Below are 24,758 nucleotides of genomic sequence, written 5' to 3'. Positions count from 1 at the left end.
TATTCATTTGTTTTAAGAAATTTTCTGACCTCTTTTTAATTTTTTAAAATGATGCATTGGTCATCATGTTGTTTAATTTTCATGTACCTGTGAACTTTCCAGTGCCCTTTTTTATTATTATTGATGTCTAGTTAGATTGATTTCAGTCTGAGAAGGTAGGCGCATGGTATGATTTCAATCTTTTGAAGTTTTTGAGACTTGATTTCTTCATTAGTAATCAGTGTCAGCATTGTCTACATGTGCCACAGGTTTCCGTTCTTCAGCCTTTTGTGGATGTTACAGTATGACTTTGAAGTGGCATGAGCTTCCATAGGTTCTTAGTCCCTAGAGTTGTCAGCCATACTGGGGTTTGTGATGTCCGTATCCACATTTCTGGTCATGCTACCCTTTTCTACCAGGCAAATATGAATATTTCTGGAGTTTGTGGCAGCAAAATTTATGGCCTTTTTACTATACTATGTGGATAAGACATTCCCCAGATCCTGATATGTTAGCCTGACTAATACCCAGAAATTTAGCATCATGAGTTCAAGTCCCAAGCTGGGAAATGTTAAGGAGACATTCCCTGAGTCCTACAGGGTGAATACAGTTTATGCTGAGGGTTGTGTATCAGCAGGTCTGGGTCTGGAGCACTGGAATGCTTATAGGCTCCATTCCCTAGGGTCTAGGTGTATTTACATGACTCTCTGAAATACAGTACACAGAGTGACAGCCCTGGAGATACGGGATACAGTGGGGTCCTTATCCAGGTCTCTCAGGTTGACTGCCAATTATTCCAGGGTTGAATTCCAGCCTGAAGCATACAAAGATAGGATTGTATCACTCCCACAGATGAGTGTTATTCCAGGGTTTATAACACAAGCAGCAGCAATCCTAGAGCTTCAGATATTGGAGAGAACTTTCCTTTGTGCCTACAAGGCATGCAAAAATGATGCACTGTCCTGCCTTCCAGCACCATGTGCTTAGAGTTTCAGAAGAGGCCTCTTTAGTTCTGGTACTCTGGAATTCTGTATGAGATGCTACTGGTTCTCACGGCCATATGAGGCCGTGAGAATTTCTCTATATTGTACAGAGCAAGCAAGTAGAGCTCCAGAGCTCCTGCAGTTGCAGAATTCACAAGGGCTGTCTCTACCATGGAAAATGCCCATGCTGTTTCTGGGGAATTCTGGTAGCAAAGGGGCTGCTTGCTTCATCCAAGGCAGGTGGAGTACAGTAGCTTCTTAAAAGTAGCTTGGGTCTGGCACTTTAGGGACAGACGAAGGCAATGTGGGTTTTGTCTTGGAAGCAAGGAAGTTGCTCAAAACTCAATCATCCCCCACAAATCTGCTTTCACTTGTAGGAAGCCTCCAAAAGGAGACACTGTATTGAATATTTTCCCATTTTGTATTAAAATTAGTATCTTGGCTGGGAAAGAAGGTTTTAAAACATAGTCTTATGTTTATATAATGAGGTAAATAAATTTTTTACTAACCACTTTTTACACAAACTTAAAGTTATCATTAAATTCTAGAATTAATTCCAAAGACTGAAATGACTACCTCCAATGAGATAGCTACAGCCTTATAGCTAATGTGTGCTCTTCCCCTCCCCCTTTTTGTTCAACAAACAGACCCACCAATCATCATTTCACTAGCTGAAAGGCACTAAATAATTTTCTTCATAGTACCACAGGGACCTAATATCTCCAAGTCAAACAGATAATTGGTTCTTGATTTTGACACCAAGAAATGAATCAGTAAGTTATCAGAGGATGACTTCATAATTGCAGAAGGGTTTTAACTTGCTTGCCTTTTTGGGAAATGAAATTATATTTTCCAATAGACATATCTATCACAGTACCTGACAGAGATGATCAATACATCATCATAAATAAAACCAGCAAGCATACCATAGTGATTATTTGCACTTTTAATGCATTTGTTAATCTTTATTGAATAGATTTATTGTCATACAATGAAGATAACTGGGTAAAAGCTCTGTCAATCATATGGAAAAACATAAAGGTCACTTTTTGTAAGTAAAACTTTCAAGTTTGCACTTAAAAAGCAAACTAAACAAAAAGCACACTGGCAAGGTGGTTTTCACAGAATGACACACTATATTCAAAACTGAGAAAATGAAACAATATTGATGCCCCATTCTTAAAAATTAGTCAGATTTTTCCCAAAAAAATAAGGTAGACACTCCTAGTGCTGAGTTCTGCTGAAACTTTAAAATATATATTAAAATAAAAATACCAAAAGTAGACAGCTCCACATAAAATGAGAACACATTTCCCTAACAAAATTCAGAAAGAGTCCTGATTTCCCCACCACTGAAATCCTGTAAGTTTCATTGGGCTAATGATGCTTCACTGCCCTACTCTGTTATTAGTGGTCAACAAATGTAGATTCTGAATCTACTTTTTTTCTATCCAATTAAAGAACTACATTGGTGATGAGGCAGAAAATGAACAAATTAAATGCAAATACTTTAATTTTCAGAAATTTTGATTTTTTTCATTATTTTACCTCTCCCCAAATTGAAAGAAATATTTTTGAAATGTTTCTAATAAATTAGTATAGAAAAATTATGTTTGGTACATTAACAGAAGCTATCCATTTTCTCAAAGTATAGGAATTTCAATTATTTTATTATTTGGTTTGTGGTCATTTGTATTATCACAATTGCCATAAAAATGATAACTTCAAAATTAAGCCTACAACTAGAGATAAATAACTATATTTCTATGAATTGTCCATGAGGCAGATGTTATCCAAACATCTCTTATAGATTTCCATTATTCATTATTCCTGAAAAATCACTTCAGAGACAAAACAATTATTTGTTTCAAATTTGTGACAACATCTTAATACTTCTGATAACTATAATCAATAGCAGGTAGTAAGACTTGTTTTCCGATGTGTTATATTAATGTATTTAAGTAATTAATAATGTATTTTAAGATAATTCTATTAATGTGTAAGTTTAGTGAAGAAATCTTAATAACACCAGAGATTGCTTAAAAGTGAAAAAATATTATAATTTGAATGAAAATGGCTGATATTGAAGGTTCCCTTCCAAAAGAGAAATTCTATAAATCAATAAACTTAAAATTTGCTTTTATTACTAGGCATTTATCTTCATAAAAATATAACATTTAATTTATATCTAATAGTATAGTTCATTTGTATATTATAAGTACTACAGGATTTTTCTTAGCTTATTCTTAAAAAAAAAAAAAAAAACTACAAGATAACACTTTGGCTCTCCTGAACTGAAAATAATGAAAATGTTGTTCACTATGAACTGCTTAAAAAAAGTACATAGGCTGGCGCCATGACTTACTTGGCTGATCCTCTGCCTGCAGTGCCAGTACCCTGGGTTCTAGTCCCGGTTGGGGCCCCAAGTTCTATTCCCAGTTGCTCCTCTTCCAGTCCAGCTCTCTGCTGCTGCCCAGGAAGGCAGGAGGATGGCCCAAGTGCTTGGGCCCTGCACCCGCATGGGAGACCAGGAGGAAGCACCTGGCTCCTGGCTTTGGATCAGCGCAGCATGCCAGCCATAGCAGCCATTTGGGGGGTGAACCAATGGATGGAAGACCTTTCTCTCTGTCTCTCGAGGTCTAACTCTGCCTGTCAAAAACAAATATAAACATACGACCTTGGGAACATTTTTTGAGGCACAAAATCCCTGACATGGCAACAGAAGTACATAAGGACATTCAACACACACGGGTCCTTTCTAGCATGTCACATGACAACTTGTAAGATTTTCTTGGTAATACTCAGGCAATAATCATGTTCGTGATTCAGAAAATCAGATGAGGTTGCAAGCAATGAAAATAATAGGTGATCCTAGTAGGAAGAAAAGCTTGAAGTCCTTTCCTTCTTTCCTTGAAAGCCCTAAGAAAGGGTGCCTTCTTCCACATGAGGGGCAGAAGCACTAAATCTCAAAACTAGGTGGTGGGAGGAGACCTGGAAATTTAGGGACCTCCTGCAAGCCTGCATGCTCTCTATTAAACATGGTTTATCCCCTCTGAAACTCATGGGCACAGTTAATCCAGTGATGAGAAATTCAGCAGTGAGAACAGGTGAGGCCCTGCAGGAAGTGATCAGGATAAATCCATTCATGTGTTCATGGATTAACGCCTTATCCCTAGGGGACCGCAACATAGACCACTTTGGATTGGCCCCCTCTGCACCCCTTCTGTCTGTCCGCTGGTCTCTGTGCCACCCCAGGACTCTACCAGCAAGAAGATCATCACCGGATGCTGCCCCTAGACCCTGCACCAAAACCATGAGGTCAATAATACCGCTTCCTTCTCACACACCGAGCCTGTGCTGCTGCACGATTAGCAACAAGAAAACTGACCCAGACCCCTACGCCGAGAGGCCTGCTTGAGATCTGCTGCCTCACTCAAGGAAATCGGGTCATACAGGAAGTTCAAGTTCTTCCTCACCACACAGAGATTGGAAAGCTGATGCCCCAGGGTTCAAAGAAGCTGCAGGCGGGGACTGCACACCACCCCGTGGTCCTGACGGCCAGCCCACTGCATACCGGAGTCCTAGCATCCTCCTGAGGGCTCCTGCGGTGTGGGAAACACAAACAGTAGCACTGGCTGAGCCGCCTGGAGCCCCTCTCAGGAGATATACCTTGTTCAATGACTGTACTTTGTGTAGTTCTTCTTGTCAGTGTATACACTTTAGAAATTGATTACAGCAGAAAACACATACGAACATGTTTCTTTATGCCTTACTGTGGAAAGTTTGACTACAATGTGTCATGGTGAAGATCCTTTCAGGTCATGTTTCTTATGTGTTCTATGTGCTTCCTGTACTTGGCATCCTTTTCTTTCTCCAAATTGGGGGAGTTTTCTGTGATTATTTCACAAAAATAGGCCTTCTATTCCATTCTCTCTTTCTACATCTTCAGGTACTCTTAAGACCTGTAAGCTGGGTTATTTGACAGTTTTTTAAAAAGATTTATTTATTTATTTGAAAGTCTCAATTACAGAGAGAGGAGAGGCAGAGAGAGAGAGAGAGAGAGAGAGAGAGAGAGAGAGAGAAAGAGACAGATCTTCCATCTGATGGTTCACTCCCCAATTGGCCACAACAGCTGGAGCTGTACCAATCCGAAGCCAGGAGCCAGGAGCTTCTTCCAGGTCTCCCACATGGTGCAGGGGCCCAAGGACTTGGGCCATCTTCTACTGCTATCCCAGGCCATAGCAGAGAGCTGAATCAGAAGAGGAGCAGCCAAGTCCTCAAGTTGCACAAAGATGTCATTGATTCCTTGTGGAGCCTCCAAATAACAGATCCGTCAGCTAGAGTACCTTTAACTCTCCTGTGGCTCTCACTGCCCACAAGGTCAGGAACAATATCCAGGAAAGAACTCCAACACACCATTGCATTTGAGAGTTTATGGTATGGTCACTTACATGCTCCATAGAGTACAATTGACAAATTTCTCAATTTCTATTCATGGAAAACTTGAAGCAAGTTTACTCATCAGTAAAATGTGTGAACCACTGAGAGTAGTTCTGAGTTAAAAAACTGGGGAGACATTTATCTTTGAGTCCTTTCCCCCTAAAGATAAGAATAGACCCTAGTATGTGTACAGTTTATGTGTGTGTGTGTGTCTTTTTGTGTTTTTACTATTTATAAGTATTTCCCATATTTCACACATTTGCAATATGGCAATATTTCTACAATATCAAGGGTTACATTTATTTTAAAAATATTTTGTCAGTCTACATTGTAAAAGAAAAGTGAACTCTAAATCAATTTTTTGACTTTCTCCTGTTGTTTTTCCCGATGAACTGTCCGGTAATTTTGAATTTACAAGAAAGTAATACATGCATAAGCACTTTGCTTAAGCAGAAATATCATAGAAAATAAGTGTGTGCTACATTTGAGTTTCCTTTTCAGAAAAATTTCTTCCTTAAAACAATCTCATGAAAAATCCCTTGCCAAAGTGTCACTATTTATATGGGCCCTGAAAAAAAATCACATATGACTCCTCTGCTTTCTTTTTCCATCCTTTATCTCTATTTTTATTTTTCAATAATATGATTGTGTAGGTAATGAAAAATTTATCTTCATGCCTAAGTATCTATGTAAAACTTACCTACACAAGTCTTGTGTTTGCCCATAACCTCTATCCATAAACTCCTACAATATAAAGCATATCCTAATGTGAATTCATATTCAAAATCCAATATTCTAACTTGCTGTGTTATACATGCTTGTTCTGGGGCTGGCACAGTAGTGTAGCAGGTAAAGCCACTGTCTGCAGTGCCAGCATTCCATATGGGCACCAGTTTGAGTCCCAGCTGCTCCACTTTTGATCCAGCTCTTTGTTATGGCTTGGTGTGGTGGAATGAGAGGGCCATGCCAAGGTGGCCACTGGCAAGGGAGCATCAGTTACTCAGGAATGGCTTTGAAACCCACCTGGCAACAGGCTGTGATTGAATGGCTTTGGAAACTGCCTGGCAACAGGCTGTGACTGGATGGCTTTGGAAGCTGCTGGCAGGCTGTGATTGGATGGCTTTGGAAACTGCCTGGCAGGCTGTGATTGGATGGGGCATAGACTGCCCCTTGACCATATTGGCTTGTCTTGGCTATATAAGAGGTAGTTTCAACTGAAATAAACAAGTCTGCCGGCTGCTCACCTCAAGCCTGCTTTCACTGGACTCCCGGGGTCTGTGTAGTGACTCCGCGCCTCTTGCCCCCACCACGCTGTTCCTCTCAGAAATGAATCCACTGCAACATTGTTGAGAAATCAACAGCAACAGGCACCCACATCTGCCAGTGGTTCGGATCCTGTCCAGAGAACCCCCAGGCTCAGCCACGGAGGCCCTGGGCAGCTGCACTGAGTCCCGAGGCTGCCTGGGAAGGGAGAGGAGAGAGCCAGCTGGCCCAAGGACAGAAACAGGAAAGAGGGAGTCTGGAGCTGCAGTAGGGAGAGGGAGGGGCCTGGCCCTGAGATCCCAGGGGTGCCCTCCAGTGTGGGTCTGGTGCAGTGGGGCAGATGTGGTCCTGAGGCAGGCAGAGTGGCAGGTACCTACCTTGGCTGACGCTCCTCAGGGACCACTGAGAGGGATTCTGAAAGACAGCTCGGGAGCCTCCCGGAGTTTTGTCTGCCCAGGAAGACTGAGGAAGGCCCACCTGTGGGCTGTGGTTGGGGTGGGGGAGGGCTGGGGGTAGCTGTGACTGCCACTGTGTGGGGGGGCACATAGACATCCTCCCCACATTGGGTGGGCTCAGAAATCCTCACGGGATGGAGGGCGTTGGCACCCACACAGAATCGGGGGTGCTGGCACACTCACGGATTGGAGGCCGCTGGCAACTTCACGGGTCAGGGGGCACGGGCACCCTCACAGGTCGGGGGGCACGGACATTCTCACAGTGTTGGGGGCCCAGGCACACTCACAGGGTCGGGGTGCTGGCATCTTCTGTGGTCGGTGGGCGCTGGCACTCTCACGGGTCGAGGGGCCCAGGCAACCTCAAGAGGTCGGGGGTGCTGCCACCCTCATGGGGTTGGGAGGCGCTGGCACCCTCACGGGGTTGGGAGGCGCTGGCACCCTCACGGGTTGATGTCTACTGCAGCCCCCCGCACGGGGTCGGGGTCCGCAACCATGCTCACGGCTCGGTGGCCTGGACATCCTCACTGGTCGGGGGGCTCAGGCACACTCATGGGGTTGGGGGGCGCAGACTTCCTCACAGGTCGGGGGGCGCAGGCCCCCTCACGGTCCGGGAGGCACAGAAATCCTCACAGGGTCTGGGGGCTCCGGCACATGCACGGAGTCAGGGGGCGCAGGCACCCTCACTGGTTGGGGGCGCAGACATCCGCGCGGATCTGGGAACGCAGGCACACGCAAGAGACCTGGGGGCACAGACTTCCTCACGGATCGGGGGGGGTGCAGCCACCATGACGGGGTCGGGAGGTGCTGGCATCCTCACGGGGTCTGGGTCCGTAGCCATGCTCACGGTTCGGGAGCGCAAACATCCTCACGGATAGGGGGGCGCAGGCACACTCATGGGGTTGGGCGGTGCAGGCACACACACGGGTCGGGGGGCACAGACAACCTCACGGGATGGGGTCTGCAACCATCCACACGGGTCGGGGGGCGCAGGCACACGGATGGGTCGGGGGCACAGACTTCCTCACGGGTCGGGGGGCGCAGGCACACGCACAGGGTCGGGGGGGCGCGGGCTACTCACCGTGACCGGAAGGCCCCGCGACAGCTGCGGCCGGGTCTGCTCAGCCCTGGAGGGAAGCATGGGAGAGGCTGAGGCCCCGGAGCTGCTCTGAGGGGAAAGGGAGCCCGTGGGGGCGCGGGAGGAGGAGCCGCCGGGAACTGGGCGCGCCCGACTGGATCCAGCTGGGCGGGGACAGACGTGCTTTCGGGATCAGCGTGGGGCCCCTCGAGGAAGGGCTGGGTGTGAGAGGGGCAGTGTATGGAGGACGTGAAAGGGACCCCCGAGGGGATTTCTGAAACGAGAACGTCTGGGGCACATCTGGGAGGAGTCAGAAAGGGCTCGTGAACTGATGCAGTGTCCCCTGCTCTGCGCTCCGCCCACCTCCTGCGCCCTGGGTTCCGAAGGCCCCGGTTCGGGGGCGCCTGTGGAGAAAGGGGGTCCAGGGCGCGGGCCGGAGAGCGGCCTCTGGGGTCCGCAGACTAACTAGAGAAAGCTGCGCGCGCACCCAAGGGAAATCGCCCCGCCCCCAGAGTGGGCGGTGACAGCTGCACGCGCAGCTCCCATTTTGACGCCTCGGACCACGCCCTTCTTTGTTTCATCTTTCTCACTGACCAATGGGCTTGAAGTGTGGCGACCACGCCCACCCAGCCCCGCCTAGTTCTGCCCTGAACCTGCGTCTCCTGGCTCAGTCACACATCTGCGCGGTAGCTGCTGGGAGCAATTCGCATTGGTTGCCGGGATCGTGGTGATGTGGCCCCCCCTCCCCCCGACCCCTCCCCGCCCCGCGATGTCGGAGGAAACTCGACAGAGCAAACTGGCTGCGGCCAAGAAAAAGGTAAAACATCGGGTCGCGCCCCCCGGCCCAGCCCACTGCCCCTCTGACGGTCGGTCCGTGGCGGGGTCTGTGCGGCTCCTCAGACACTCGGGTCGAGCCCGAGCGCCCCTTGGCTTCCCCCACCCAAGTCCTCTCAGCCAGCACCGCCCCCTCAGCACCCAGCCCCCGCCCTGGCTTTCGCCCCTGGGTGACTTTGGGCCATTGGCTCCTGGGGCTCCTCGGCCCAGCCTCAGACCTCACCTCTGGCCTCCCGAAGCCGGACCTCCTTGGGGTCTGTGGGCTCAGTCTCCAAGGACTTGGGTCCCTACCCTGTGCCCCACCTCCCCCTGCGCAGAGCGTGGGTAGGGCAGAGTGGGATGTAGTGAGGTCAAATCCCCCTGGGGACTGGCATTACCTCCAGCTCGGGCTTTGATCTCCCGGCCCAGTCCCCTAAGTCCTCACCCCCTTTCGGCTTCCGCCTGCAAGGGGACTGGGGACTTGGGGACCCCCTTCCTCAGCTCGGACACTGACAGTGAGATGTGTCCCGTTCCCGGGGAGCTGGAAGTGTGGGCAGTGTTTCTGGGTGACCGCGGGAAAACTGGTTTGGTTTTCCCCCAGGTTTCTACTCTCCAGAGACTTTGGGGGGTGTGCGAGTTCTCAGGCTCCCATTCAATTTCCCTGACCCTGGGAGCAGAGTGCCCCACACTCAGGCTCTCTGGAGTGACAGCTGTGTGACCGTCTGTGAAACAGACCTTGGGAGACTAAACTTTATAGCCTGAACCCTCCCCAGGGGAGTTTTTGAAGCTGGGTGAGGGCACTGCCACAGAGGAGCGAGGGAGCAGCTTGGTGAGGCCATCCTGTGGCTTGGGACGGAACCTGTCAAGACATCATAATGGGCCCTTGGCTGGAATAATGCCTGGGTTCTACTCTTTCTCCTCGGTGTCCAGGGTTCCTCGGGGTGCCCCTCGAAGTTCTGTGAGGTTCTGATATGGAAGAAAGGACCCAATGTCTTGTTTCCAAACCACACAAAGTACAATTCCTGACCCCATAATGTTTAACCTTCTACCTCTACCTCTGGTTTTGCTCCCAGCAGCTGCTGATTCTTGGCAGAACCCCAGAAGTGAGAGTTGGAAGCTGATTTTAAATTCCATCATTCCCTTTTATTGAAGCCATGTTGTCAGTTCTTCAGACGTTAACTGATCATTCCAGCCCCTTGAAGGGTTGTCAGTGGCATGAAGTCAGTGGTGGACATGAGAGTTCTTGTGAACACTGTGAAGTAGGATGTGACCGCAGGGGCTTAGGGCATTCCAGAGAATCAACTGCTTTTCCTTTCCACAGTTAAGAGAGTATCAGCGGAAGAACAGGCCTGGTGGTCCTGCAGGAGGAAAAAAGAAGAAAAACCTTAAAAACGGCAGTAGCCCTGAGACAACCACTTCTCGGGGTTGTCACTCAACTGAGGATGTGAGTCTTGGCTGGACAGGCTGCTGGGGGCTCGGGGGCTAAGGGGCAATGGGGGGTGGGGGGTTGGGGATCCAGAGGACAGTGGAAGATGGTGGAAGGGAGTGTTAGCTACTGGTCAAGGATTCTGGGTTTGAATGCTCCCTTTCCCTCTGCTAGGGATATGATGTAAGGCAAACTGTTCAAGCTTTCTGGGCCTCTCTCTCCACATCTGTGAAACAGATAGGGCTGATGTTTTACTCACAAAGTTTGAGAGTTTTTGCTGTTCTCATATTAATCCAGAATACAGGGTCTTGTAACATTCATAGTCGCTGGTATTTGCGACTTCCTCATCCCTGGCCTCAGGAAAAGCCAGGTCAGCGAGAGCAGCCTGGCCATCAGGCTGTCCCCTTAGGAAGCCCCAGGCACTGGGATTCGGCCTTGGCTCTGGGTGACCTCAGAAAAGTCACAGCCTCCCCTGAGCTTCAGTTTCAGGCTGTCAGATATTATTGGATTGGAACAGTGTCTTCTAATTGTTGAGCTGTAGCCTCCCTTGTTCAAGAGAACCCTTCTGCAGAAGTCTGGTTTTAACATGGAGAGTGGGGGTCGTGTCTGGGGGAGGGTCTGAGAGCCGTGCTGGTCAGTGACTGCGCTTCATGTGACTCTGGGGCCTGGGGACTTTTCCCTCTGTCTGGTGAGGCAGCAATGGCCAGTCTGAGAGGATGGCCTGGGGGGCCACGGTGTGGATCTCTGCTCTTCCTCAGCCTCCGTTTCCTGACTCCACCTCTTCCTTCCCCGACATCCTCGCCTCTCTCTAAGCCACGTCTCTGTGTCTTCCCCTGCCCTTGTTTTCCCCTTTTCACCGCCTCTAGATGCAGGCCATACTGAAGGTGCTGGTGTCTGACCTTAACCGTTCCGATGGGGTAGCGCTGCCCCATAGGACAAGTGGAAGGGGAGGCAGTGCCGAGACCCCCTCTCTGGCTTGCTGCCTCGCAGGTGTGCATGTCCCTGAGGCTTGTCTCGTTTGGGGGAGCCTCTGCCCCTGGCTTGTTTTATGTTGCTGCCATTAACCCTCGGCCTGCTTATGTCTGCTTCCTCCCCTGCTTGGTTAATTGCATTTTTTCCCTTCCCTCGTGTCTTTTATCATCTTGGAGAGGGTAAGGCACACCTCAAAGATTCGGTAATTTGGGAATAACTTTCAGAGCAGGTCTGTGGGGTTTTGGGCTTTGAATGCCCGGTGCGGTCAGACCAGGAGATATTTGAAAAAATACAAACTCTGTTACATTTTGCCCTCTGGGCAAGTAGACCAGATGGAAGTGAGTGATTTTTCAACTTGATGAATTCCATTTTGGTTTGAGAGTGAGAAGGTAGAATTAAGAGAAAATGAATTGGCTTTATAATCACAAGGATGGAGGTCAGCTTTTCAGAGGAACTAACCAGCAAGGATGTGAGGCTACCCAGACAGACCAGTGCTAGGACACTCTGCCTGCCCCTCATCTCTTTGACAAATCAGATGGGACGCTCAACCGTATTCACTGGGCCCGTGGACGGCAAAGGCATTGGCTGCACAGTGGTGGAAGTAGAAGAACAAGACAGGAGACACCGTGGGGGTGACAGAGTCCTCTGAGAGGGGCAGGGGAAAGGCGGCAATAGGCCAGCTGCGTGGCTAGGTGAGGGAGGTGGGTTCCGAATGGACTTGCAGCTTGAGGAGGTGGCATTTGAGGCCAGTGTGAAGATTAAAAGTGGGTAATATTCATCCACGTGGTGAGTGGGGGAGGCAGAGGGAGCAAAGAGGTCATAGGCAGCATTGTGAGGTCATAGAACACCTTTCAGGGCTGCAGGGAGCCTGGGTTGGGGGAGGGGCAGGGCACAGGCACATGGGGCTAGGTAGGCCATAACCTGCAGATGATGTTGGCACTTCCTGTCTAACTGCCCCAGGGCCTTCAGCCAAGCCAGTGTAGCAGGGCTGATCCAGAGATGGGCCTGGGGAAAGGGACAGGTGGCTGGTCAACCATCATGGCTGCTCCCACCCAGTTAGGTCTGGCCAGGGGCCGTGACTCACTCTATGGCCTCAGAGGAGACACCAAGTGGCATAGTCTGGGCAGGGCCCAGGCACGGAGAAGTCCTGACAGCTGTGTATATGACTTCTAGGAGCTCAGTGTACTTGAGCCATCACCGTGTCTCCCTAGGTTGGCATGAGCAGGAAGCTGGAGTTAGAGCTGGAGCTAGGCATCAGGCTCGGGCACTCTGAAGCGAGGTGTAGCCTTCTCATCTGGTATCCCGACACCTAGGCTAAGCTCCCACCTTAAGACTTAGAATTGTGAATTGGTTGTTCACAAAATAATCACGATACATAGATTCAATTTTTATTTACTTATTTATGTATTTGAAAAGCAGAGTTACAGAGGAGAGAGAGAGAGAGAGAGAGAGAGAGAAGTGTTCCATCTGCTGTCCACTCTCCAAAGGGCTGCGCCGGCCGGAGCTAGGCTGATCGGAAGCCAGGAGCCTGGAGCTTCCTCCAGGTCTCCCACATGGGTTCAGGGGCCCAAGGACCTGGGCCGCCATCTGCTCCCTTCACAGTCTATAGCAGAGAGCTGGATCAGAAGAGGAGCAGCCGAGACTTGAACTGGTGCCCATATGGGATGCTGGCACTGCAGGCGGTGGCTTTACCTGCTAAACTACAGCACTGGCCACGGTACCTATATTTAAAATTGCTCAGAGGAGCTGGTGTTGTGGCACAGTGGGTTGAGCTACTTCCTATGATACTGGCATCCATATGAGTGCTTGAGTCCCAGCTGCTCCATTTCTGATCCACTTCCCCGCTAATGTGCCTGAGAAATCAGCACAAGGTAGCCCAAGTGCTTGGGCCCCTGCACCCATGTGGGAGATCTGATTGGTGTTTCTGACTCTTGGGCTTTGGCTTGGCCTGGCCCAGTCTGGCCCATGGTGCCCGTTTGAGGAGTGAACCAATGGATGGAAGATTCTCTCTGAGTTCCCTTTCTCTCTGTCACTCTGCCTTTCCAATAAATAAAATAAACCTAACAAGTCAAGGAAACTGCTCAGAGAAGTGCTCTCCTCACTCCCCTGTTGTTTCTGTGTCTAAAATAGAGCTCAGTGGGAACTAAGATGCTAAGAGGGACCTGGGTCCATGGCTGGGAGTGCAGCCTCTCTAAAGTCTCATGCCTGGCCCGCTGCTCTTACCTGATAGATGCAGTCACAGACGTTGTCAAGGCAACAGTGGGTTCTGAGGACAACAATCGCTGTGGGCGGTGGGTTCCAGGCCATGGTCACGGTAAAACTGCAGACTCAGCATGCCTCATCCTCATCTGTAGGCTTTGCAGCCTGGACTCTAAGGAGGCAGCCGATTGGGGTTTTCAGAGGCCAGGGCTGAAGGGTCCAGAGAGCAGCCAGCAACTGCCTGCCTCCACTCAGCTCCTCTGGCTACTGTCACTTGTTCAGCCATCTTGGCTGTGTGAGGCCATCTGGCCTGCTGACATGAGGTGGTCTCTAGAGCCAGATGCTTGGACCGAGAGTTAGGCCTGAGCCTGGGAAGAAGCTGGATGGGGCTGGCCGAGGGAGGGGGTCCCGCTGCGGGAGAAGGAGGAGAGGCTTCTCCATGGCTCCAAGTGCTAGATCCCCACATTGTTCCCTAGCAGTTTTTCTGGCAATGAGGCGCCATGACCTCCATGTGCCAAGTCAAAGAGCAGATGTCTTACCTGTGATTTCCTGGCTTCTTTTGGTAGAGTAGGTGTTTCTGGAGCTGCGGGATTGGGCTGAGAGGTATGCCCATGAGGCGGCTGTGGTTGATTTTATCTCCAGAAAGCAGGGAGGGGCTTCTTGGGCAACATTTCTCCTTGGAAAGGCCTGAATCAGAGAAATGCAGCTGATGGTTGAGGCAGAGAGGAGGGCAGGGAGAAAGGGCGGAGAGCAGGAGAGGGCAGCGGCAGAGAGCTACCTGGAGGGAGCCCCGTCACCACCAGCAGCCTCGGCCCAGCAGGGGCCTAGAGTTAGGGTCACTGTGCGGCAGAGACTGGCTTTCTAGAAGAACACTGCCGTGTTCCCTGATGTTGGTGCCCGTTCCTTCTGCCTGCTGTGGCTGCCGGAGGTCAGAGCCCTTGCAGAGGTCCAGGGAGAACCAGGGCCTCGTGTCCACGGAGGTCGTAGCCCCCCCTTCCTTTGAGCTTTGGCCACCTGAAAAGATGCCACGTGTCCCCAAGCCTGGGCAAGCCATTCCCACAACCCCTGTGGTTCCCAGCATGTGTGACTGTCACTCTGACTGCTACAACATCTTCCTACCTGCCCTGCGCCCTTGTGTCCATGGCAGCGAGGCACCTCCTCTCCTGCATGGCCCCCTAACCCCCTGCTCTGTTCCCTGACAGGCGCCCAAAGACCGCGCTGCTCCTGCACCACCCTCTGCTGATGCCACCGTGTTACCTGGAGGTGTAGCGTCCCCTGGCGCTAGTCTAACTAGCATGGCACCAACTCAGGTTTGTGCCTCTGTCCTTGTGCCTGCTACCCCCGTATGCTTGCACCATCTCCCTTCCCAGAGGACTGCGCCTGCTGTGCCTTCTCTTCTCCTTTCTTCCCGCAGCTTGGTTCCCAATGCCAGGCACCCTTCCCGGCACTGGGGTGGGGGAGGCCAAGGCGGGGCTTTCTCTTGAGCTTGTGGCAGTGGCAGGTTGCTGGAAGGAGCTGGGATCCTGCCACCCCTGGGTGGTTCTTACTGGAAATCAGGTGATCACTGTTTCTTTCTTCTCCCTCAGATCCATGATGCTGACTATGGCCCTGTCCTCATAGATGAGACCAAGTGAGTGTCTTCCTGTGCGGGCAGCAGTCCCTAAGCCATGGGAGTGAGGGCAGGCCACGGCCCAAGGACCTCTTTTGCATCAAGCCCCTGCACCCCTAACCTCTGTGTGTCTGTCCCTAGGACATTGTCCTCCACGGAGAGCCTGCGTCAACCTGCTCAGCAGCTCAATGGTCTTGTCTCCGAGGTACCCCAGACACTGGGACTCAGGAAGGGAGGAGAGAGAGGAAAGGACAGAAATGGAGGCTGGGATTCCTGAGAGATGGGGAGATCCTGGAATAGACTGACCTGCTGGGCCGTGTTGGGCAGGCTGGGTGATGGCTTCTTCTTGGAAGCCATACAGATGAAGGACATGGCCATGAGAACGGTGACAATGTATCTCAGCGCAGGAAGCATAGGGAGAGCATCACTAGGGAAGGGAGGGGGATGGTGATGAGACCCAGGAGAAGCTGGCATAGAGGGTGATGAGAGGAAGAGGCCCAGCTGGGCAGAGGAGTTGCCAGGTGGGGGTGGCGGTGGGGGGAGAAGTAGCCTGAGGGTAGGCATAGAGGGTGATGAGAGGAAGAGGCCCAGCTGGGCAGAGGAGTTGCCAGGTGTGGGGGGGGAGGTAGTCTGAGGGTAGGCATAGAAGGTGATGAGAGGAAGAGGCCAAGCTGGGCAGAGGAGTTGCCAGGTGGAGGTGGGGTGGAGAGGTAGTCTGAGGGTAGGCATAGAGGGTGATGAGAGGAAGAGGCCAAGCTGGGCAGAGGAGTTGCCAGGTGGAGGTGGGGTAGAGAAGTAGTCCAAGGGTAGGGACTTGGCGGTAGAGGATGTAGCGTCTCCATGGGAGCTCTTGTCTGTTCTAGTCAACGTCCTACATCGGTGGAGAGGGCCTCACATCTTCCTACATGAAGGATCTGGAGGTGAGTGGCTCTGCAGGGCCAGCCCCCCCCTTCTCCCACAGCGGGGGCTGAGTGCCCCACTGCCAGCTGAGATAGCCCATGCCCCCCCACCAGCCCTAATGACTGCTCTCTCTACCTCTCCCCCAACCCTCCTGCAACTCCTCCTCTCTGCATGCGCCTCAGAGCCGGTACCAAGAGCTGGCAGTAGCCCTGGACTCCAGCTATCTAACAAACAAACAGCTCAGTAACACCATAGAGGAATTGGTAAGAGCCCAGTGGGGTCCCCTGATTCCATGCTGCCCACCCTGGGCTTCCGCTTCCCCATGGGCTCTGAAGAAAGGGGCTGGGGGCCCCCTGGTGCCGAGGGAGAGTGGGGTGCTGGGTGGGCCAGGTCTCAGCTGGAGGGACCCCAGAGCATGGAGCATGCAGCATGGCTCTCGTCCTGTCACTGCCCTCTCCGCCTCCTCTCTTCTCCAGACACCCCTGCTTGCACCCTGGCCACACTGGCCCTGGGATTGTGGCCTCTCGTTCAGCGCTGGCCACGAGCCTCATGTCCCTGCCCTGACTCAGGCCCTGACTTGAGCTTTGAGTTTGGACAAGCGCCTCTCCACCCTGGGCTTGAGTTTCCCAAGGAGGTTGAAATGGCAGTTGTCAAAGGTCTCTTTTAGCTCTAAGAATCCAAGATTTCCAGGCTCCCTGGGACGTCAACCTTAGGGAGAGAAGGGATCTTACCTGTGCTTTTCATTCCTGTATCCCCGCTGTTAAGAGCAGCCCCAACCCCTATGTAACATGTGCTGAGCCGTCGAACGATGCGCACACCCCTGTAAATCCAAACCTAGTGGAAGGCCCGTCTTTTCTCACATTCCGTTTCTGGAGGCTCACCTTACTGTCCCCTAAGAAGAATCCCGATTCAGACGCGGTTCCACAGCTGTGAGCAAAAACCAGCAAAGACCCACATGCTCTTTCCTTGGGAGCCTCGGGACAGGTCCTGTGCCCATAGGGTCTGAGAACGTGCCCATCCCGCCCTGGCCCCCTGCCCACCCCCTCTTGCTCTGGGAGTGGAGTAGAGGGGACATCCTTAGTCACCTTCCCTTCTTTGACTCTCCCCACAGAAACAACAGAACCAAGAAACTATGGAGCAAGCGGAAAAAGTAATGTGATTTCTGTGTCTGCTCATGGCACGGCTGCTGTGTCTGCACCCCACCCCCTCCCCCTCCAGGGTCCCTGAGATCTGACGTAGCTTTTCTGTGTTTGCAGCACACCAAGGAGTTGACCAAAGAGCGAGATGCTCTGAAACTGCTGTTATACAAGAACAAGTAAGAAGGGGAAGGTGGCGGGAGGAGTTTGGGGGACCTTAGTACAGGTGACGAGGGGAGGGGTGCCAGGGAGCATGAGGAGGAAGTGGCTGTACAGGCTGGGACGTGTGCAGAGCCAAGCTCTGGTCCCAGCTGTGCCACCAGCTCATGCGATGGCCTCAGGCAGCTCAGGTCCTCTCTCTGGCCTGCCACGGGAGTGACCTGATTGTTGGGGACCCCTCCAACACCAAGGTTCTTGGCAGGTGCAGCAAAAGGTGGGTTGGTCACCAAAGTGGTCCACTCTGTTTGCTCATTCCTCTCACTACAGCAAAAACAATGAGGACCTGAAGCAGCAGAACTCTGAGCTCCAAGAGAGGCTTCGAGTCCTCATGACCGAAAAGAAGACCCTGCAGCTGGGCACGGAGGAGCTGCAGAAGAAGCTGGAAATGTCTGAGCTGCTGCTGCAACAAGTAAGAGGCTGCAGCCCACGGAGCCCCAGCCCTAGCCCGCGGGGGCCACCATCCCCAGGGACTGTCAGGGAGGCCCCCAGCCAAGAGATGGAAATTCTGAATCCTTATTCTGGTCCTGCCCTAGAATCCTCCAGAAATTGCTAGAATTCTGCAGAGAGAGTCCCTGCCTGGACCTACCTACACAATCAGAATCTCAGTGATACAGCTTTTCAAAAATGTGTATTTAAGCATCTCGGTTTCCGTTGGAAAGGCAGAGGCAGGCAGACAGAGATGGAGGGAGATCTTCCATCCACTAGTTCATTTTCCAAATGCCTTCAACAGCCAGGGCTGAAGCCAGGAGATTGAAACTCAATCCAGACCTCCTGTGTGGGTGTCGGGATCCCAGGAGGCCGTCCCCTGCTGCTTCCTAAGTTGCACAGTACAGCAAGTGCACCTGCTGAGGCCTGCAGCCAGAGGTGGCTGCGTGTTTGGGTTTTGGGGGCAGCGTCGGTGCAGAGGGAGGCAGTGGCCCCTGCTCATGGCTCTTTTCCCTGTGCTCTGGGCAGCTCTGCACGCTGAGGGAGGAGAAGCGGGAGCTGGAGACCACCGTGGTCGAGCTCAAGAGCCAGATGGGTAAGCAGGGGCAGAGGTGGCCTGGGAGCCGGATGGGTGTCAGGTGCCCCGGCGAGGGGTGTTGTGGCAGAGGGAAGCAGGTCTGTGCCGGTGGATGGCAAGTCTTGTTATCTCTTTGAGCATAGGTGACCTCATCTGTAAATAGGGGTGGTGTACCCACTGTCCACCATGCACGGTCAAGCACTCTGTGTCCTGGCTTGGAAGGGTAATGACCATCTGAATATGGAAAGTTGTTAGCCAAAAAGCCAGCACCGGGGTGGGGGCAAGAAGTTGGCCTGAGGAGCTAAGGACCAAGACAGGAGCTTTTTGAAAACCCAGAGGCCAGGGCCCCTGATGGCTGCTTCCTTTCTCAGCTGAGCCTCCCACCCCAGAGTCCCCAGCTTCCCCCACGGGGCCGTCGGAGGCAGAACAGCAGCTGCAGGCGCAGGCTGAGCAGCTGCAGAAGGAGCTGGAGAGCCTGGCGGGACAGCTGCAGGCCCAGGTGCAGGACAACGCAGGCCTGAGTCGCCTGAACCAGCAGCAGGAACAGCGGCTGCTGCAGCTGGAGCGGGAGGTGGAGCTGTGGGGCAGCCAGGCCGAGGAGCGCAAGCAGAGCGACCGCGTGACCATCAGCCGCGTGCTCCTGCAGAACTGGGAGCTCAAGGAGCAGCTGGCTGAGCTGCAGGATGGCTTCGTGAGACTGGTGCGTTCGGCCTCCCTGGGCAAGGCCTCTGGCACAAAACACTTCCCTCTGGGCCTTCACTCCCCCCCCACCAAAGGGGACGGTGATGACCTAGGCAGGTGCCCTGTGAGCCAGGACCCTGCTCAAATGTCTGTCGGAGGAGAGGGGCTGAGCTTCCAGCCCTCCAGGCACTATGGGAGGCGGACACCTGGTGCTGGGATCCGGATGCAGCCGCTTTGGGTGGCAACGGATTGCTTCTCTCTGTGCAGAGCAATGACAACATGCGGCTCACCCTCTCGCTGCAGTCAGAGCAGCACATCAAGAACGAGCTGGCCAGGGAACTCGGCCAGCTGCAGGAGAAGCTGGGGGAGCTGAAGGAAACGGTAATGCTCAGCCTGACTGTGAAGGACTGGGCCATGGGGACAAGTCTCTGGGGAGGGCAGTGCTAGGCCCAGGAGGGAGGCCGCTCCAGTCTGGAGTGACAGGTGACCTCCATATCGACTGTCCTGCCTCTCTTAGGGCTGGTAGCCCCGGGATCCTCCCAGGCCTGGACATCATTGTCCCACGAGAGGCGTTTCACCCACCTTAGCTACCCTTTGCTAAGCCTCAGATTCCTGACAAAGGAACTTAGCATTTTTTCCTTACACAGGTGTTGAGGATGAGCTGAGATTGTGCATGTAAAGTATTAGGCACAAGTGTTCCCCTAAAGATGATGCCTTCCCTCTCGTGTGTGGCCTCAAATTAAAGTGATGGGAAAGAAGGGGATGAGGTGTGAGGCTGGGTGCAGGAGACGCAGGGCTCTGCGCCACTCCCCTGCAACCAGTGGAATCAGTTAGCCAGCCACCACCTGCCCTCATGCTTCCCCCACCCGCCTTGGTCTTCCGCAGATGGAGCTGAAGAGCCAGAAGGCTCAGGGTCTGCACCAACAGCGCGACCAGTGCCTGTTCCACCTGCAGCAGCACGTTGCCGCCTACAAACAGCTGCACTCTGAGAAGAAGGCGCTGCACAAGCAGAACCCTATTGTGCAGCAGCTCAGGAAGCAGCCACAGGAGATGCAGAACCCCTGGGAGCGCCCAGGCTTGGGCACCAACCACTGCATCCCCTTCTTCTACCAGGCTGACGAGCATGACGAAATTATCGTCTAAACACCAGATGCCGTCAGCCCGGAGAGCCCCAACCCCATCCTTGCCACTGCACCCCTGCTAGCCACCCTATCCCCTGCCGTTCCTTCCCAGTTCCCTTCCCTCCTTAGCCAGAACCCCTGATGGGGAGAGAAAGGCCTCTTTAGGCTGCCTCTCTGGAGGACCCCAGGGGCTCCTGGGGCCTCCTCATTTCCAGCTCCATCTTTAGAGGCCATGACCAACACAGGCAGCATTTGTGTGGCCCCCAGAACAGCCAAGAACAGGGGATGCTCAACCACTTGGGCAAGTCAGCCAGGCAGTTTTCATCGCCCCTCTTGGGGCTAAGTGTCAGCCTGGCCGGCATAATCTGGCCAGGAACATCACATGGGGGCATCAGCAGGCATGGACATGAGGGCATCAGGCGAGGAGGGCATCTGATTGAGGGTCATTGCTGGGCGGGGGCACCCAGGCAAGGGCATCGCTGGGCAGGGGTCACTTCCGGGGCAGGGGCATCATCATGGGCAAGGGTCACTTCCAGGCCAGGGGCATCATGGGTAAGGGTCACTTCTGGGCCAGGGCATCATGGGTAAGGGTATATGGGCGAGGAGGGCACAATAGGATGAGGGTCCTCTCTGGGCTCCTGGTCCCAAATTGCAGGGTGGCCTGGGCAAGCTGAGGCTAATGGGAGGCCGGGTGCTTACCACAGGTGGCGCTCATGGTAGGCCAGGCGTGGTCCAGCTCTTTACTCCGTGCCTGTGCCCCCAGGCAGGCCAGCTGGGAGGCACGGTCAACAGCCCTCAAAGGGTAGGCTGGAGCAGGCGATGCAGGGGCGCCTGTCCCCTTACTAAGAGAGGCACACCAGCCAGGCAGGGCCGAGGCAGGCTAGGCAGGCATTCAGGGGACTCCCTTTTCTTTGGAGGCACTTTGGGGCAGGGCAGTAGGCAGCATTCTGTCAGGCCCTAGGACAGTTGGGGCTAACTCTAGGCCTGATGAGGGGAAGAGGCTGCCTCCAGTGGGCCTCCCCACCCCCACTCCCACGTACATATTGTACTTGTGTATATTTTGTATATGCTGGGGGTAGGGCCTCCCCTGTATCATAGCTGAGGCTGGAGCTCGCAAATGAGGAGGAGGTCATAATAATTATTTGGGGCTGGGAAACTTATTTATTGACAGTCTATGGCCCAGGAAAGAGGCGGAGATAGGGTTGTGGCACCATGGTGATGTGGCTCCTGTTATTATCTTGAAATAAAGAGATAGAGCCATACTGCTTGGCCCATGTGTAGCAGCTTTGTCACAGGGCCCAGGGTTTACTTTGCTGCGGGTGGGCACTGCACAGGGCAGCAGGGCCTGCCAGCAGTGGGCAGCCTCTGTGCTGTGCTGAGCGTTCAGTGGGGTGAAGAGGCCTCTTCCAGGCTGGTCTCCTTACACTGCAACTCCAGGGGCACTGCCACGTGTGTGTGTGTGTGTGTGTGTGTGTGTATTTATGAGTATTTATATTTATAGAACAGGGCAGGAGTAGGACCGCAGAGGGGCACAAATTTTCACCAAGGTCATGCCTGGAGGTGTGAGCTCACCAGACAACAGAAAGTCACAGATGAGGGGGAGGCTTAGGGGCTGAGGGGCCACTGTCAAGTCACAGAACAGCTCTCTGGACAGACTGGCAAAGGGAGGTCTCCGAGGAAGAGAAAGGATCTGGTTAGATGTCAAAGGGGGGCCTGGGGCTCTCAGGATGGGACGGCCTTGCCTGACCCAATCGGCTGGCAGTGGGAGAGAAAGCAGAGAGAACAGCAGAGAGAGAGGAGGGAGACAGGTGGTAAGGCAAGAGCAGCCAGGCCATGGCACTGGTGGGCAGGGCGGAGGTGGGAAGCAGCAGCAGGTGGGCATGTGGGTGAGCTTTCTGGAAAAGGCCATGGACAGGAAGGGGAAGAAAGATGGGAGGAGGAGCTGGAGTAGATGACCAGAATTTCCGGGGAGTCGAGGCTGGAGAGGGCCTCCCCTGCCACTCATGCCACCTCTCACTCACCTCCCAGGCAGCAGTGCCACAGTCCTGACACTGCCTGGCCCTCTCGGGCTTCCCTCCTCACTGATGGCCCTGCCTTTGGACCCACTGGCCAGGGCCAGCACTAGCCTGGGAGGCTCACGTGGCAGCCAGCAGGCCTGATGGAGAAAGACAGGAGGAAGAACCCTGCTTGAACCAGGAGCGTGCAGCTAAAACAGATGGCTGGAGGGGGTGCTGGAGGCCCCTCGGGTACTCAAAAACCCCAGGAGTCCTCTGAGGGGACCCTGAGGAGGCAGGGCGGGCAGGGGGCCACAGACTCATAAATCTAAGAGGGAGCCTCGGCTGGTCTGGAGGCTGCAGGTCGTGGAGGCGAGTTTGGGCCCTCCCTGCTGGGGAAAAGCAGAAGAGGGAGAGTCAGAGGCCAGCAAAGAGTGGTAGGTGGGGCCCTAGGCCAACTCTGCGGCCCGGCCAGGCGGAACTCAGAGTAGCTGACCTGCCCTGGCTACGGGGCTTCATCTGGGGCTGAGGACCCTGCCTTCAGCCAGTAGCAGGTGTGACAATGCCCAGATGGGAGGCAGGAGGCTGTGTGTCCCCGCCTCACCTGGGCTGATGGGTGCAGAGGATTCTCAGGCTTTGAGGTCATCAAGCAACCGAAGGCTTCACCCCCGGCCACTCTCAACTGCACACCCAAGGGACGAGGTGACCCCCAGCCTTTCACCCTGGCCTGTGCTGGGGCTCCCAGGCTGGGGGGCTTAGTACTCCCTGCCCCCTGCCCCCAGCAGCACAACTCAGATTGGGGCAGGTGTGGCACGCCCAGGAGGAAGTTCAAAGACCTCTGGCTGTTCCACAACAACACCCCCCAAGTTCCCAGCCCCTACACCATCAACCACAAGCTCCCTGGCCTCTCTGCCAGTGGTGTGGATCCTGTCCCGAGAACCCCCAGGCTCAGCCACGGAGGCCCTGGGCAGCAACACTGAGTCCCGAGGCTGCCTGGGAAGGAAGAGGAGAGAGCCAGCTGGCCCAAGGACAGAAACAGGAAAGAGGGAGTCTGGAGCTGCAGGGAGAGGGAGGGGCCTGGCCCTGAGGTCACAGGGGCGCCCCCCAGTGTGGGTCTGGTGCAGTGGGGCAGATGCGGTCCTGAGGCAGGTAGAGTGGCAGGTGCCTACCTTGGCTGACTCTCCTCAGGGGGCACTGAGAGGGATTCTGAAAGACAGCTCGGGAGCCTCCTGGAGTTCTGTCTGCCCAGGAAGACTGAGGAAGGCCCAACTGTGGGCTGTGGTTGGGGTGGGGGAGGGCTGGGGGTAGCTGTGACTGCCACTGTGTGGGGGGGCATGTAGACAACCTCTCCCCATTGGGTGGGCTCAGAAATCCTCATGGGGGATGGAGGACATTGGCACCACAGGGGTTGGCGGGCACTGGCAACCTCATGGGTCGGGGGACAGAGGCACCCTCACAGGTCAGGGGGCATGGGCACCATCACAGGGTCGGTGGCCACAGCCACCCTGACCAGGTCAGGTGGCAGCCATCCTCACAGGGTCAGGGGCAGCAGCCACCCTCATGGGGTTGGTAGTTCAGGCACACTCATGGGGCTGGGGATGCTGGCACCCTCATGGCTCGGGGGGCACTGGCACCACATGTCGGGGCCCCTGCACCCTTAAGGGATTGTGTGGTATAATGAGAAGGCCATGCCAAGATGGCTGCTGGCAAGAAAGCATCAGTTACTCAGGAATTGCTTCAGAAACTCCCTGGGAAACCACCTGGCAATGGAGCCTGCCTGGCAACAGGCTGTGATTGGTCAGGGCATAAACCGCCCCTTGACTGGATTGGCTGCTTCGACTATATAAGCTGTTGTACCAACTGAAATAGACAAGTCTGCAGGCTGCTCGCCTCTCACCCACTTTCACCCAACTCCTGGGATCTGTGTGGTGACTCCGTGCCTCTTGCCCCCACCACGCTCCTCCTCTCAGAATGAATCCACAGCAACATCTGGCACCAATGTGACTGAGAGAGAGACAGTGTGTCGGACTCGGTGAGGTCCTCCCTTGATTTTGGCAAGTAGGCCCCTCGGTGTTTTGTGTGCTGTTCGGTTCTGTGAGGGTGAGCACAAAACCCCCTCCTACGCCCCTTTCCTTGTCCTTGTTCTCGGTCTAAGTGATCCCAGGTTAAGCACACATCGCCCAGAAGTGTACGCCGCTTCTCAGCTCCTCTTACTTTCAGTTCACCTGGTGAATTCACATAAGGGACTGATCATCCCAGAATTTGGAACCAAGTCATCTACCCTCCCTTGAGAGAGTTGACGCTCCGGAGACACCGTGTGAGCATATGGCCTTGACCTAACGAATCAAGGAAGTCTCCCACTAAGCACAGGACAAACGTACGACCTGATACACCACTGTCTGTCTGTCTAACGTAGGGAACCCCTGCATAATGCCATCAACCACTGAGGTGCTAGGAATTTGTTTTGTTATGGCAGCAGTGCTGTGCGTG

At 53.5% G+C, this 24,758-nt stretch overlaps 2 protein-coding genes across 3 annotated transcripts; one reads left to right on the top strand and one right to left on the bottom strand.

The window, feature by feature from the left end:
• Positions 1-463: 463 nt before the first annotated feature.
• On the bottom strand, positions 464-8,741 carry LOC138844813 (uncharacterized). Its single transcript, XM_070054861.1, has 4 exons — positions 8,683-8,741; positions 8,199-8,642; positions 6,647-6,863; positions 464-6,146 (listed from the first exon to the last, which is right to left on the bottom strand). The coding sequence occupies exons 1-4, from the start codon at positions 8,739-8,741 to the stop codon at positions 6,099-6,101; spliced, it is 768 nt and encodes a 255-aa protein (XP_069910962.1). The 3' UTR covers positions 464-6,098.
• Positions 8,742-8,861: 120 nt separating this feature from the next.
• On the top strand, positions 8,862-23,324 carry LOC127485302 (golgin subfamily A member 2-like). Of its 2 annotated transcripts, XM_051828124.2 has the most exons (14): positions 8,862-9,012; positions 10,330-10,452; positions 14,808-14,915; positions 15,192-15,235; positions 15,356-15,419; positions 16,078-16,134; positions 16,297-16,377; positions 17,226-17,264; positions 17,371-17,429; positions 17,737-17,878; positions 18,424-18,490; positions 18,844-19,172; positions 19,421-19,534; positions 20,039-23,324. In XM_051828124.2, the coding sequence occupies exons 1-14, from the start codon at positions 8,926-8,928 to the stop codon at positions 20,294-20,296; spliced, it is 1,572 nt and encodes a 523-aa protein (XP_051684084.2). In that variant the 5' UTR covers positions 8,862-8,925; the 3' UTR covers positions 20,297-23,324. The 2 variants fall into 2 exon arrangements, with proteins under 2 accessions (XP_051684084.2, XP_069910903.1); XM_070054802.1 differs by lacking the exons at positions 8,862-9,012; positions 10,330-10,452 and adding an exon at positions 12,875-14,533.
• The last annotated feature ends 1,434 nt before the right edge of the window (positions 23,325-24,758 follow it).

The sequence above is a fragment of the Oryctolagus cuniculus genome, chromosome 12, assembly GCF_964237555.1.
Source record: "Oryctolagus cuniculus chromosome 12, mOryCun1.1, whole genome shotgun sequence".
In the NCBI taxonomy this organism is placed as follows: domain Eukaryota; kingdom Metazoa; phylum Chordata; class Mammalia; order Lagomorpha; family Leporidae; genus Oryctolagus; species Oryctolagus cuniculus.
The sequence above is the reverse complement of the archived record's forward strand: the minus strand, read 5'-3'. Positions and strand labels throughout refer to the sequence as shown.